The sequence below is a fragment of the Hyalella azteca genome, unplaced genomic scaffold (genome assembly GCF_000764305.2).
Source record: "Hyalella azteca isolate HAZT.00-mixed unplaced genomic scaffold, Hazt_2.0.2 contig3573, whole genome shotgun sequence".
NCBI classification, from domain to species: Eukaryota; Metazoa; Arthropoda; class Malacostraca; order Amphipoda; family Hyalellidae; genus Hyalella; species Hyalella azteca.
The window spans coordinates 257155-272578 of NW_025933818.1; the positions used below are offsets into that span (position 1 = coordinate 257155).

At 37.8% G+C, this 15424-nt stretch overlaps 1 protein-coding gene across 1 annotated transcript in view; it reads left to right on the plus strand.

Annotated features, from left to right (window-relative positions):
• Positions 1 to 15424, plus strand: part of LOC108667415 (potassium voltage-gated channel subfamily H member 8) — a 152245-nt gene that overhangs the window by 87465 nt on the left and 49356 nt on the right. Inside the window, exons 3-4 of the mRNA XM_047879660.1 lie at positions 4477 to 4608; positions 15149 to 15282. Coding sequence (XP_047735616.1) covers positions 4477 to 4608; positions 15149 to 15282 — 266 coding nt within the window. The remainder of the gene's footprint in view (positions 1 to 4476; positions 4609 to 15148; positions 15283 to 15424) is intronic.

Consider the following 15424-nt stretch of genomic DNA (forward strand, 5'->3'; position numbering starts at 1 on the left):
AAACCGCAACGTTGTTTGTATATATTCCTATTCAACTGGAAGGAAAACTTTTGTGCGAGAAGCACATCAACTGTCATATTCTCGCTAAATATTTATTTCGCATGGGAAAATAAATGAGATGCATATGATTTTTACTCTCTTTTTGTAGACAGCGCACCAAAAGTTTTAGCATAAAAAATTTTTTTTCCAAGCTCTGCAGCCCAGCTACATTTTGTTTAAAACTTGCCTGAATGGAGACTGTATACGTATATATCAGCGCTCATCAGCGACCTAGGGAAATATTGCACGGAAACGCGAGCAGTTCTGATCGTTCATTTTGACCGTACTTTAACGATGCAACTGACGTCGTGTTGTCAATTTGACAAGCCTGTACCAATGGTAACGATGCAATTGACGTCGTGTTGTCAATCTGACAAGCCAGATACGAAGGATAGCGATGCAACTAAAGTCGTGTTGTCAATTTGACAAGCCTGTACCAATGGTAACGATGCAATTGACGTCGTGTTGTCAATTTGACAAGCCAGTACGAAGGATATCGATGCAACTAAAGTCGTGTTGTCAATTTGACAAGCATGTACGAAGGATAGCGATGCAACTAAAGTCGTGTTGTCAATTTGACAAGCATGTACGAAGGATAGCGATGCAACTAAAGTCGTGTTGTCAATTTGACAAGCATGTACGAAGGATAGCGATGCAACTAAAGTCGTGTTGTCAATTTGACAAGCATGTACGAAGGATAGCGATGCAACTAAAGTCGTGTTGTCAATTTGACAAGCCTGTACCAATGGTAACGATGCGATTGACATCGTGTTGTAAATTTGACGAGCCAGTACGAAGGATAGCGATGCAACCAAAGTCGTGTTGTTAATTTGACAAGCCTGTACCAATGGTAACGATGCGATTGACATCGTGTTGTAAATTTGACGAGCCAGTACGAAGGATAGCGATGCAACCAAAGTCGTGTTGTTAATTTGACAAGCCTGTACCAATGGTAACGATGCGATTGACATCGTGTTGTAAATTTGACGAGCCAGTACGAAGGATAGCGATGCAACCAAAGTCGTGTTGTTAATTTGACAAGCCTGTACCAATGGTAACGATGCGATTGACATCGTGTTGTAAATTTGACGAGCCAGTACGAAGGATAGCGATGCAACCAAAGTCGTGTTGTTAATTTGACAAGCCTGTACGAAGGATAGCGATGCAACTTAAGTCGTGTTGTCAATTTGACAAGCCTGTCGATCCGAAGGATAGCGATGCAACTGACGTCGCCTTGTCAATTTGACAAGCCTGTACGAAGGGTACAAATTGATGGACGAATATTGTCATCAGTCTTGGTGCTCGTAGGGTTAACTGAGCGATTACGTGGAGCCTTTACGTGATTTTATTGAGGCTTGGGCATCGATTGAGACTACGCTGTAATTGTTTATTAAGCCACGGTCAATATTATCGAAAGTTAGGAGGCAATCAACTAATTGGCATTACGGTGATTTGATTTGCTGTTGTCATTTGGCTGATATTTTTTTAATTGGCTTCTTCAATCAGTCAAAAGCATCAAAGCTGGGCGGCCTCTGTGACGTCCCGTGCTTCGAAAACTAAGATCAACATAATTTGCATTGCAAATTTTTGAGGTACTTTGTGAATAATTAACATATGAGGTGATGTTAATTATTGTCCAACTCGAAATGGAAATGGAAGTTTATGGGAATTGCTAAATCGTGAAAATTTGATGAAGTAGCTGCTTTTATACAACTGATGGTAAAATAAGCACCCATCGATGGAAAGTTTGGGATTGAAATAGGAACAATTATGAACAAAGATTACATTCCCCGGTAACTTTCATACAAATTACCATTAAATATTTTAAAATATTTAATGAAAACAGCCTAGACCAACAATAGCTCTAAGCTGTTGTTGAATCAGCTTGGATATCATAGTAGAGATGAACTTCACAGCAGCAGCCATGTTATCATCCATCACACTGGAATTGAACTTAAACACGCTGAAATTGCGCTCTGTGCCCGCAACGACGAAGCCTGTTAGTGTGCAGTGGATGAGACTGGCATGAATGAAATGAAAGACGGCATGTTGCACGTCTGCTGTAAGGTTGCTATTGTCGTACCAAGTTACGTGATTCTTCTGCATGCAACCTTGTGAATGGTAGCTACGTGAAAAAATATAACTCAGTACTCACTGCAGTGACAGAGAGCGCATTTTCTCGTCGACGAAAACGTGAAGTCACGAATGGACAGACAGACGGACGGACAGACAGACGGACATAGCGAACACAATAGTGCATTTTTTCCATAAATGAGAAAATTCGCTAAAAACATGATTTTTTTTATTCGGTCACGGATGAATCTTAGTTACTGCGTAAGTTGTTTGGCCTATTCGGCTAAGTGGTAGCACCTATAATGTAATAATCAGTATGCCTGCATGATGCACATTATGTGCTTATTTTTGAGGTGGTTGGTGGAAATGTTGGTGTAGGAAACATGTCTTCAGCGAAAATGTGATGTAACGAAGTGTTGAGTTGGTGCTAATCACGAACTTATTTGTGAGTAACTTGGCGTTAAAAATGTTTCAATATATTCAATAATAATCAATTAACGGAGTACATCAGAAGTGCTGATTAATAATCATGCTGGTTATTGATATTAGGTTATCTAAGTCGTCGCCTTACAATGAAGCTCATTTAATTCTGCAATGTTGCGTTTCTAAATCGAGACAATTAATCTCAAGTACATGAATGCCTCTTTTGGATGCTGTTTTCATTATTTATATGCAAGTAAATTGAACTGTAGCAGTTGCATTAATTGCTGATCATTTAATGGAATAAAAAATGTACAAATTAATTTAAATCATAATGCATATCGTTCAGATTTCAGTTATTCTCCCGCTACTTTTAAACTGTTTAGATGGATCTATGCGTATTCTAGATTTCAAGCTTTAAAATACTGAAGGTTTTCCTCAAGTTACACTGCACTTCCAGTTTCACGTCTCTTCTCGCAACGACAGCTTGTGCCAATGTGCAGATTCTACCGAAGGATCGGCATTTTTATCATGCATTATAATTATAAAAAATGTTTCATATAAAAGACTGCTCTGCGATAATGTTACGTTATTTGATTACGATGACGATGCCTCATGTGCATATGCCGGCATGTGATTCCCGCTGCTGTTTCTCACCATTTATCTGCTTATTGTGAACAATAACACATCTTGGGTTTCAGCAGATGGGTTTCAGCAGATGTACTCTAGAATTAGAATGATAAATAACATTTTATTTTGACAAAATACTTTGGTAAATTTTTAAGAAGTAATTTTTCCTGGATCTTTATTAGGCTATGGTTGTAGAGAAATTAAGGGTGTGTCGACATGATGGTTTCAAATTAATTGCTGGTATAACAGCAGGCTTACTTCTGGTTTCGTGAATTTAATTATGAATTATGACTAATTAACAAACATTTTAATTTTATGCTTGCCTGCGATTCATCGATGTTCACTCCCCGTGATATGTCCTGGCTGGATAAGTAGGATGTATCTTCGAGTATTGCTCATGGTTTAAAATTTTAGTGGACTTTGATTTAATAAAAACACCTTTTGGATAGAGGCGTTCAGATACCAACTTGGAGTTACAGGATAATTTAGCCAGAGTTTTCTCAGTCCAGTATTGGGGAAAATACCGTTCACTATTTTTCGTGGCTCTAAAGAGCCCCACATTTTATCGGCTTTAGAATTTATTTTCTCACTTATATTCTTAACTCAGTTTTATTCATTAACTCCTTTAAATTCGCTGCAGTCATGTATTGTAAATTTATTTTCCAAAATACAATATAATGTAATATTTGCAGCATTTATTATAGGAATTTTTTTATGTATTTTTTTGCGCAAAAATCTAAAAGTTAGTCAGGGTCAATATCATCATCAACTTGATGAACTCAAAGTTCTTGTTCAGATAATAGCGTGTGTAAGAGAACAAATGTCCGATATTCAAATCACGTTCACTTAGTGATAAAGAAGTCTCAGGCTTAACATTCTCACGGATTTGTTCCAATATTTTTCCTGTTTGCGTCAACATGAAAGCTATCACCGTAGAAGTAAATATATGCCACCAAGTGTCCTTATTTAATTTCTCTTCCCTTATTATCATTAGCTGATAAATTCCTGAATTTTGCGGTCTATTGCGAAAAGAATACAAGACCGAGTCAAGTCTGCAAAACTCGAAAATTACACTTTGTACTGATTTACTGCTGAGAACTTGGTTTTTTCCTTCATACTTCAATGAAATACGCTATTATCAATTTCAACATCCATGACATACTTTGCTGTAATCCCCAGTGAAGATTGACTTCCGTTACGTTGGCAGGCACTGCGTTCTGGTGTCTGCTCGACATCGTTCCCATCAAGAACTACATATATACGTTTAATATAAGACTTACGTTATGTTGACTAAGACTTACATTACGTTGGCAGGCACTGCGTTCTGGTGTCTGCTCGACATCGTTCCTATCAAGAACGAGAAGGGCGAAGTCGTTCTCTTCCTGGCGTCCCACAAGGACGTCACCAACACCAGGATTGCTGAAAGCGACTCTAATCAGGACTCAGGTACGCCCCTACATATGTCGTGTTATACTAACGGTCATACCGTGTCTGGCATGGAGCGACTCTAACCAGGACCCATGTACGCTTGTATATGCTGTGTTATAATGACAGTCATACCGTGTCTGGGATGGTTCGGTATGGGTCAAGTTCCCTATTTTAGACGGTTTGATCTTGGGTCGTGTTGAGTCAAGTTTGATCTCCCACCTAATGTGGTCCATTCAGATTTTCTAGATCTCGTAGGATGTGAAGTTTAGTGGCCACATATTATTTTTCATATTTCGTTCGAGGAATGGACTTTAAGGATACTTTAAACTTCACCGCTCGACTTGCACGTTACCCTAAAATTAAGTGAATTAATTAATTTTATATATTTATGAGAATGTTTCTTGAATCTGTGTTACTAATATCACTACTAAAGTAACTTTCTATTCGGTAAAGTGGGAGTGGAATGCAAATTGTCTTAAAACAATTAAAAAAAAATTCATTGTGCAAAGGTCGTCAAATTTGTCTTGGTCGTAAAATTATTTGATATCTCGTCCCATTTCCCTTGATAATTTTTTCACGATCATATATACTTATGCTGTAAAATTCTTTATCACTGTTAACTCAGGCTTTCCACGTTAATGTTGTCTGCTCTATTTCTTAGTCTTATTGATCTGAGGAGACCGGAGCTGGAAGACGTTGTATGTAAGCGTGTTATATGTGCCATGGAGCTCACGATACTACGCAGGAGAGTTCATGAATCTGAAGCGTTTCTTTCTTCATGTCTGATTTTTAATGAGACCTGTTAAACCGTTATGATTAGACAGAAAGTTCTTGGTGCTATGCTACATTTCTTGCAAATTATATTCGGAATTCGTAAATGATTGCTATAATTGTTGTTACTTGAAATTAGTTTAATTTCCTTTGATTTTTCATCTCTGTTAAATAATATTTTCTTAAATGGTCTGTTTTTCTTGATTATGTATCATTCTGTTGATTTTTCACTAGATTCAGATTTCCCCGCTACGTAAATGACGTTACCTTTCCCTTTGAGAGTAGTACATGAATCAGATTATTATTAGTGTTAAGACTGGTTACAATCTTTGAACCATAAAATTGTACTAAAAAATTTACTTTCTCTGTAAGATCGATATTCTTCTCCATATACAGTGGGGGGAAATAAATATTCGTACACTTGAAAAATCGTATTTTAATGTATGTAAGTACACAAACTTAACAGGAAAAGTGATTTAAATTATGTATAGAGACGCATAGTTTTCAAAAATATTATCAAAAGAAATTAAATCTCAATGCAACAAAAAACAATGCAACATGTTCACTTCTTCGGGTGAAAAAAGTATTCGTACAAAACAATAAATCCGCATTATTTTAATTTAATACTTGGTTGAATACCCTTTATTCAGCTCAACAGATACCAGTCTATTTCTATACGTCTCGACCAATAATTTGCAGATGCTGACTGGTATTTTATACCATTCTTCTTGGCATACCACCTTAAGATTCTCAATGTTTGTTGGGGAACTTTTCTTAATTTGAATCTTCAAATACCGCCACAAATTTTCAATCGGATTTAAGTCCGGCATTTAAGTCCTGGAAGGAAGGAGAAAGTTATAGGAAGATTGCTAGCCACTTGAATGTTCCTTTTAGTACAGTTGCTTCGTTCATTGGACGCTTCAAGACCCGTGACAGCGTTGAAAACCAAAGACGATCAGGTGCTCCTAGGAAGATTTCTGCACGATCTGCTAGATTATTGGGACGAAAAATCCAAGAAAATCCACAGATTACTCGAGGAGAGTTGCAAAGTCACCTGAGTGCCTCAGGAATTCAAGTAACCAAACGAACAATAAGCAATGAACTTCACAGAAACGAATTAAAATCACGCACCCCAAGAAAGACCCCACTCCTAATGAAACGACATCGAGATGCCAGGCTGAAATTCGTCAAGGAGCATAAGGACAAAGACTATGCTTTTTGGGAAAAGGTTCTTTGGACGGACGAAACAAAAATTGAGCTTTTCGGTCGAAATTATCGTCACCATGTGTGGAGGAAAGACGGTGAGTTGGTGTAAGTGAGTGAGTGAGTGAGTGAGTTTGGTGTGTAAAGTTTGGTGGTGGCAATATCATGATCTGGGGCTGTTTCTCCGCAAAAGGTGTTGGTAACATATCACTTATAGATGGTAGGATGAATGCTGCAAACTACCAGAGCATCCTGGAAAATAATTTGACGACTTCTGTTGAGAAACTAGAGCTACCTGGTGATTGGATTTTCCTGCAGGATAACGATCCTAAGCATACTGCAAGATCCACAAAGAAATGGTTCGCTGATAGAAATGTACACGTTATGGAATGGCCAAGCCAGTCGCCGGACTTAAATCCGATTGAAAATTTGTGGCGGTATTTGAAGATTCAAATTAAGAAAAGGTCCCAACAAACATTGAGAATCTTAAGGTGGTGTGCCAAGAAGAATGGTATAAAATACCAGTCAGCATCTGCAAATCATTGGTCGAGACGTATAGAAATAGACTGGTATCTGTTGAGCTGAATAAAGGGTATTCAACCAAGTATTAAATTAAAATAATGCGGATTTATTGTTTTGTACGAATACTTTTTTCACCCGAAAAGTGAACATGTTGCATTGTTTTTTGTTGCATTGAAATTTAATTTCTTTTGATAATATTTTTGAATACTATGCGTCTCTATACATAATTTAAATAACTTTTCCTGTTAAGTTTGTGTACTTACATACATTAAAATACGATTTTTCAAGTGTACGAATATTTATTTCCCCCCACTGTATGAACTTGACTATTGAATGGTTCTAGTTTAGCTCGTGCATTGACGGACGTATACAGGAAGAGGCCTTGTTCTCCTACACTGCCTTCAGCGCGTCGCACCTTGCCTCTCACGTGGCCTCTTGTGCCGCATTCCTGGCCTAACTTGCCAATCAAGAGGCGTCTTGTGCAGATTCCGCGGCCTCACTTATCACCTACATGACGTTCTTGCCTCTTGCGTGGCCTTCTTTTCCACTCATTCGGCGCCCTTTCCCGTATGAGGCAACCTTTTACAACAAGATAGGCAGCGTCACTTGACGTCTGTGTTGCAGCGTTGCTGCATCACAAATTGACCATGTACCGTACACCACACACCGGCCATGTACACCACACAGTGACCATGTACACCACTCAGTGATGTACACCACACAGTGACCATGTACACCACACAGTGATGTACACCACAGTGACCATGTATACCACACAGTGATTTACACCACACAGTGACCATGTACACCACACAGTGACCATGTACACCACACAGTGAACATGTACACCACACAGTGACCATGTACACCACACAGTGAACATGTACACCACAGTGATGTACACCACCAACAGTCCAGCAGTCGTCTCCACGAAGCCCGCTGGACTCGCGCGATATCTTGAGTCCCGGTAACCTGGAAATGATCTCACTTCATTTCCAGACCTGAACGTCGGTGACAGGCAGGGCATCCAATTAGCCTGGTGGTTCTCAAGTAAATGAGTTATTTAATAGAAGCTTTCACTCGACAAAGGAGGAGCCTGCTTTCTGTTAGCGGTGAGCTCAGCTGAGTAGACTTCAAGCAATTAATCAAGCCTGATTATCTTCTTTATCGAGCTCTAGAATTTGTGAATTTTCCAATCTGAATTTCACAGAAGTCGTAGGTGTCTTAATCGAAAGCAGAAAATTTCCATTTCATAATTAAAATACAACCGAAATTTTTAATTAATTTGCAGTGTTCTCGAGAGCGTTGTGATTCAATCGGAAATTTATGAAACAGTTTATGTCTATATATCACCGACAACTAGTGGATGATTCCTGATTACTGATAAAGTTTGAGCAGCAATAGCTGTCTCTTAGAAGTGGGTTCGTCACGCTCTCTGGCCTGCTCTTGCTAGATCGAGTTGATGTGTTGAATACATCGCTCGGAAATTCACATTTTATTAACAAATAATTTCATAAATGAAACGCAATTAGATGACAGTGCATGCATTCAAAATGAAGAGAACCGATGTTCTGAATTTGTTCATGAGAATAATCTCGAAACTCATTCTCCGAATAGCCATCGAATTAAATACCAGTTATTTCAGTTTATGGTTATACGGACAGGGCTGTGACCAATGTGAGAAAATCTGTAGATATTGACGTGGCATATAGGGGCCGAGATACAAACGTTCTTGGCTGAAAGTTAATTATAAAAATATATTAAGAACTTTGTGAGCTATTTGGAAATATGATTTTGAACGGGAGATGAAATATTTTCACTCAAAATTTCCTCTGGATTTAGATACAGGATAAACATTATTTATGTTACTGAACTGTATCGGATTGAAAGTGAATTTTTTCGTTTTCTCGGCGGGAGCTACATAGCCGATAGAGTAATATTTCCATCATATAATATATTGCCAAACATGGATTGACAGTTGTAATGTCGAACTTACATTGTGTATTATACCGTCAAACTTTTTATTTGTCTCTGAACACTTCTTAATTCATTAATCTTCTATGTATATTTAGCATTGCAGTATTATCAATTTCGAAACTGGATTTTTCATACGCTTAGTCGTTGCGAACACATGACATATTAATTTGGTTTATAGTGTTCCCGGAAATCTTTTGCTACAAGTTACATTTTGTTATATTTACGAAGCAAATATTTGTATGCATCCTTTTAATTATTGAGCACGCTCTTTTGAATTTTTCCATTGTTGTGTCTGGATACGCTTACCTCGATCAAAGCATCTGGAGCAAGCATATAATTAAATTTTGTAATCTGTCATTTTATGCTATAGAACGCGAAGGGATTTTCTGAGGCATATTGAATACTTTTGTAGCATGCAACAAATCTTCCCGCAGTTTGGCAGTATTTTGTTCCTCATGGTAATTGCTTTTATGTGGTAATCACTTTGATGTTTTTAAAGTCATTAGCATATTCATTGGCGTGTCTGAAGGCCTCATAGGCATACTTAAAAATGTCTCCTGCGCGATGAATTGGTTTCATTTTTATGCGAGGAGCGCCATATATACAAGGAACTTTTTTGGCGGACTTCCCAGAATTTGCATGAATAACGGACACTCCGGCAGTGGTAGGCCTGGTAATTACTATCTTGAAAATTATATAATAATCCTGGGATTTAGGTTAGTGATTACATATTCATTCATCATTGAAAAGTGTAATAATTCTATGATATACAAAAAACTATTTTCTTGTTCTTCACTTTTTGAAGGAAGAACTATTACTCCGAAACGTGAAAACATCCGAAACCATTATTTTTACTTATTTTTCCTATGAGCAGGCTTTTAGACTCTGGGGAAATCTGGTTCAGAAGAATCCTGCGTCATGATGTAGGGTGTTTAGGGAGGGTTTAAAGGCAACAATTGGCCTTAATGGCTCGTGGAAGCCAATCATTAGTGGAAACATTTACTATTTGGTTATTTCGGTACAAATGAATACATGTTCGATTCATGTTGTATTGATCTGAAAAAAAATGCGAACGGGAGAGGTACGAAATTTTCCGAGAACGATGTTTAATGCCTGTAAGAATATTTATAGGCCTTCACTGAGTTAAAAAATCTTAGCTTAATTGTTTGAAAAATAAATTGGGAAGCTTATCATTACTACCAAATCCCTCGACAACGTTCAGAAGTATTTACCAAAGCATGGCACGCAAAATTGGATGTTCCGCATTCCTCTCTCAGCCTCTTCATTACGTTCTACACTTAAGAGTCTTCCGGGACTAGTATGAACTGTGCGTTATGCACGGCCTCAACATATCCACAATAACCCGCCATGCAGGTTCCTCACTTCTTTCGCGGTACGACACAGGGGAATGAAGACAACCTCTCGTAATGCTGTTATTAAAACAAGAAGAAGATTGAAATTGTGTATGAGTTGAAGTCAAGCGTAGACGTCGGATGACTTATTACTGACGTATTTACGCAAATAGTTTGTGTCTTAAAATCACAGTTGAACCTCAGAAGACATCCAGGGCCTATAATTTCAAAAAAAGTTAAGAGATCGTAAGTTCATCAGCCAATCATTGACGGCCTTTCAAGCAAAATCCACCAATCATAGACAAGAAAATAGAGCGTAAGTACTTAAGTTCACATAGCGATTTTGAAAGTATGTCCCCCTGGCCCCTAAATTCATAGTGATCAAACCTCAAACATTTAAATTCGCCGTTATATATATATATATAAAAACAGTATTGGTGATACTCTAAAATATCAAATTGCGTTTAAGGAAACACACCTTTATTGTGGTTGCGAAGACCGTGCGAGTTATTCTTTAAATGGCCACTATTATTATTAATTCCGCACCTCAGACTCGGTCTGGCTTCTATATGTGGACGTTTTGTTCATTATATATGGGCAACAGATGTCTACAATTTCACACCTGCATTAACACCAGAATTGTGGTGCTCGTGCATGTGCATGTGTTGCAACTGCGCAGCAGAGTGGCCGATTTATTGAGATCGCCAAGATTGAAGCAATGACTTGCGGGTTCGAGCCTTGGCTATTTGCGAATTATTCTGGTCGATATCAGCAAACTGACCGGTTGGGTAAGAATAACAAGATTGGGGCAGAGAATTCAGGGTTCGAGAAGCTTGATTGGCAGTGTAAATTACGCGATGTCTAAAATGTAGGGACAGCCCTGACTTGGCTTAACCCTCGACGCAGCTTCAACTATTTTACATTCCACAATATCAGTAAATCAATAGGAAAATAATGCGTTCTAGCCAATCGTCTTTATTCGCTGCAACATTTTATAATGTAGAATATGTTTACCTTTGAATATGACTCTATCCACCAATAGACTATATATGTTCATATATCGCAATAATGCATATATATCGATATATAACACTCGAATACGATGGAGGAAACAAGCCCAAGACTTATTTCTTCCAAGATAGGGGAAACAAGTCCACGTATTCGCTTTGTGTTGTTTCCTCTCGCATCTATGTTGTTCCATCATTCATCATCTGGGCATTTTATCTGAACTGCATAAATTTAACTTGAGGGGGCAGTATCAGATGCGCAATTCTAGCAGCCTCGCTGGAACAAAATGTGTGACGCGAATATTGGCTTTCTCGAGACTGACTAACTCCGAGAACGTCTGATCATCGACTAGTCGAAAGATTATTGGAGATAAACCTTCGCCAGCCAATGAGTTGCGCTAGTAAGGCACGAAGAGCGTTTTGAATTTAAGCGATAATTTATCCGAATTCTCTCCTGAATGATTGCGAGTTCTCTCTTGGAAAGAATCTAAGCTCTATATCTCCCTGGTGATGGTCATTGCGTTCATGTTTCTTTTTAAAAATTTCTTTCAAAATGAATTTTACATGTAATATTGCACCAAGTGATTAATGATCGTGGATATTTGACGTTTACGAGGCAGATTCTGACATTTTCTTTTCCACTTCATTTCTGCACTACTTTGAAAGAGATGCTTAATTTTTTTCTCTTCGAAGGGATCACTAATGTCCTAAAAATAATCTAACGAATATAAAAAGCCATCGACGTAAAACAATTATAATTCGAACATCGATTAATATAAGACTGACGACAATTTTTCTTTTATCTCTCAGTCATAGTTTCCGATCATAAAAGCTGTAACTCTAAGAAATAATGCGATGGATGCGTTCGGTGTCTCTGATGTTGCATGGAATTGCACGAGAAGGCTAATAAAGTCGCGAGAAAAGTACAAATGTATTTTTCTTGTAAAGAATTTCTTTGTGAGCTTCATATTTTTTTGTATTATCACAACATCCCGATGATATGCAATATATATCAATATTTTTCTCTGTGTCTGCTGTCTTTCTTTGCCTCGTGCATCATCAAGACTAGTTACAAATTCGCCCTTCATTTAACTCACGCGACTTTAAAAGTTGCCAAATATGCGATGTTCTGCGAGCTTCTCACGGCAACCGTACGGTAACATTCCTTGTCCTAAAATGAAACGATTTACTGGAAGCATCCCGTTTGGATTTTTTTCGTTTTGAACTCATTGAAACATTTACATCTAGCGCTACTTAGGCATGTATGTATTTCATAAATTTTGATCATTTGAGATTCTAAATGCAGTCAAAAGACCAGTTTGTCTATAGGAACGCGATGATGAGCCGTGAGCTGGCTATACAGGCCGTATCTATCATTATATAGTTCCTGGATTTGCACTTTTCATGGAGCCTGTTGATTCAGGAATTGGCCGTGCCGAGCAATTCATATGGCACTATAAAAGCCTTTATGAGAACAAAAGGCTGCCTGCCAGTCTGCCAGAACGATCATGTCAGCATACCACGATCGTGCGATCCTTAGTATTTGATTGAATACGTTAACAAAAGATTCAGGTGTTGGCAGTGCCTAGCTGGAAATCTCCTGTAAATTTATAACTGAGAAATAAATTATAATGCGTAATTATTTTGAGTATTCGGTAATTAAATTTGTTTATTAGTGTTAAGATCACTTGGTTGATTAAAGCGCAATTTTACCATGTATATTTGAAAGCAGCCAGAAATTCACAATTTTCCAATTTCTCAATTTCGATTCCTGCTCCATCTTCAGCTCATAAACCTAGAACACAAGTACGAATAACACAAGTACGAATATTTAGTAAACTAAAATTCATACTGAAAATGTTATTACGTAAATTTTTAAATATAAACAAAATAAAAATGAGAAAAAAATATGAATAGATAATATTTTATTGTAAATTTTACTTTACTAATTGTTTGTACTTATGTTCTATGATTTGGAGCTGACGATGGAGCTGGACTCAGAAAAATTTTCTCCTATAAAGTAATGGTGGAGAATTTTTTGGCTCTCTTCTTAGTTTTTAAATTCTTTAGAATTTTGTTCAGGAGTTATTTTCTATTAAATCATGTAGGCGGACATGTATGTTTATGTGCGTTGTGTAAATATAATCTCTCTGTATATTAGCGTCAATATGGCTTAATTTTCCAAAATCTAGTGGGATCGTCGCAATTAAGAACAGTTAGCGTTATACGCAGGAAATGAACGCATCTAAAGCGACATATTATCATAAGCAGTCGATGTCACTTTATATGACTGCCATGTATTCATCTTTTGGATAAATAGTTATTATAAGTCACAATAATAAGCTATTATAACTAATTTATGAAACACAGAAACTACCTAACTTTCCAATTGCTGCAAAATAAAATTAATCCGAATAAATTCCGTGAAATTTCAAACTCGAGCCCACACCTCCAAGGATGCAACAAAATATCGGTACACTGCACGAAGAACGGAGCCTTGCATGTTATCCTATAGGTGCACGACGGTCGCGGTCTTTAATAGAGTTACTCGTATATTCCCAAACTTGGCCGGCCGTTCAGTAGGTGAATGACTGTCTGCACGACTTATTGGCCACGTGATGATCGAAACTATCATATTTATGAGCGTAAACCGGCCGAATGACTAGCGAGACGGCATGACAAACCTCATCCAAACCACTCTCTCGCATGCATGGAAAGATCAACTACGAGTATAAAAAATAAGGAAATAACTCTCTTTCAGAAGCACTCTCATTTGACGTAAAATTTCGGAAAATATTTTTGCAGAATGTTCTCAGCAAAAAGATGAAACTTTGCACGCAAACAGCTTGAAACTCATCACATTAGTCTTAAACTTCTATGCAAAGTTCCTGGCAAAAGTTAACGTCTTTCACTGCGACTTATAGTTTTCAATCGCCCGAAAATAATTTTAATGCACTTCAGACTTTGCTGCTTGCCTTAAATATTTTTTTTTTTAATGTGACGAGAAAGGCTCTCAAACTTCCCTGTTGATTTTTTTATATCATCATCGGCTCTTTTTGGTCTTACGCATTGGATGGTTCAGATGTTTTGAAAACAAAAACATTTTACGAAAAGAAGATAATGTTTTATTGTTAGTCTTAGAACCATGAGCACGAGTCCTCTTAATTGCGTATTGTAGGTTTCTCTATTACTTACAAAGCCTGATAAAAATGCGTATGATGAACTTTCTCTCATATTCAAAAGTTTTTGTTTTCGTCCATCATGTGTGGCTATTGTTCCCATAACTAATTACCTTGGAGATCAAATCTTAGTTTCGGCCGTTGAGTATAAAAAGAACTTTAGTGAATAATCAACTCAAAATAAGCTCTTATTAATCTACTCAAATTGCTAACGCAAAACTTTTGTAACGAAAGGTGCTAGCATGAAAGGTGCCACCATGAAAAGTGCTACCATGAAAGTTGCTGTTATGAAAGGTGCTACTGTACTCCCAAGCAAAGGACCCAACGTATCATTGTCATTCGTGTAACATTTTAAATCTTAAAAGCTACTGCTGTACGAGCGGTGGCTCGTAGCTCTCTTATCAAAGCTACCGCTCTTCGAGTACATCCAATGGCAACCAAACTACGTACCAACGGATCAGAATGCAAGCTCTTATTTGCATGAATAGAGTAGCGCCAAACTAATGCTCGCTTATGAATGAATAAATTTTCCGTCTTTGCCCTGCAGAAGACAACGACACTCAAGACCCGGAAGCGCCTCCACCCGGTAACTATGGGCGCCGGCGCAGTCGCGCTGTTCTCTACCAGCTCTCCGGCCACTACAAACAGGACAAGATCAAAAACAAACTCAAGATCAACAACGTGAGTAATCACAGAGTCATGCTTGCTCGTGTATCTTACTATTGTTGTATTTCCCTCGCATGATCTATGTCATCATGAAAATCAAATGGGTAGGAAATCTTTATTCTTTGAGTGAGTTCCAGCTTAACCTGTTGTTCATGTG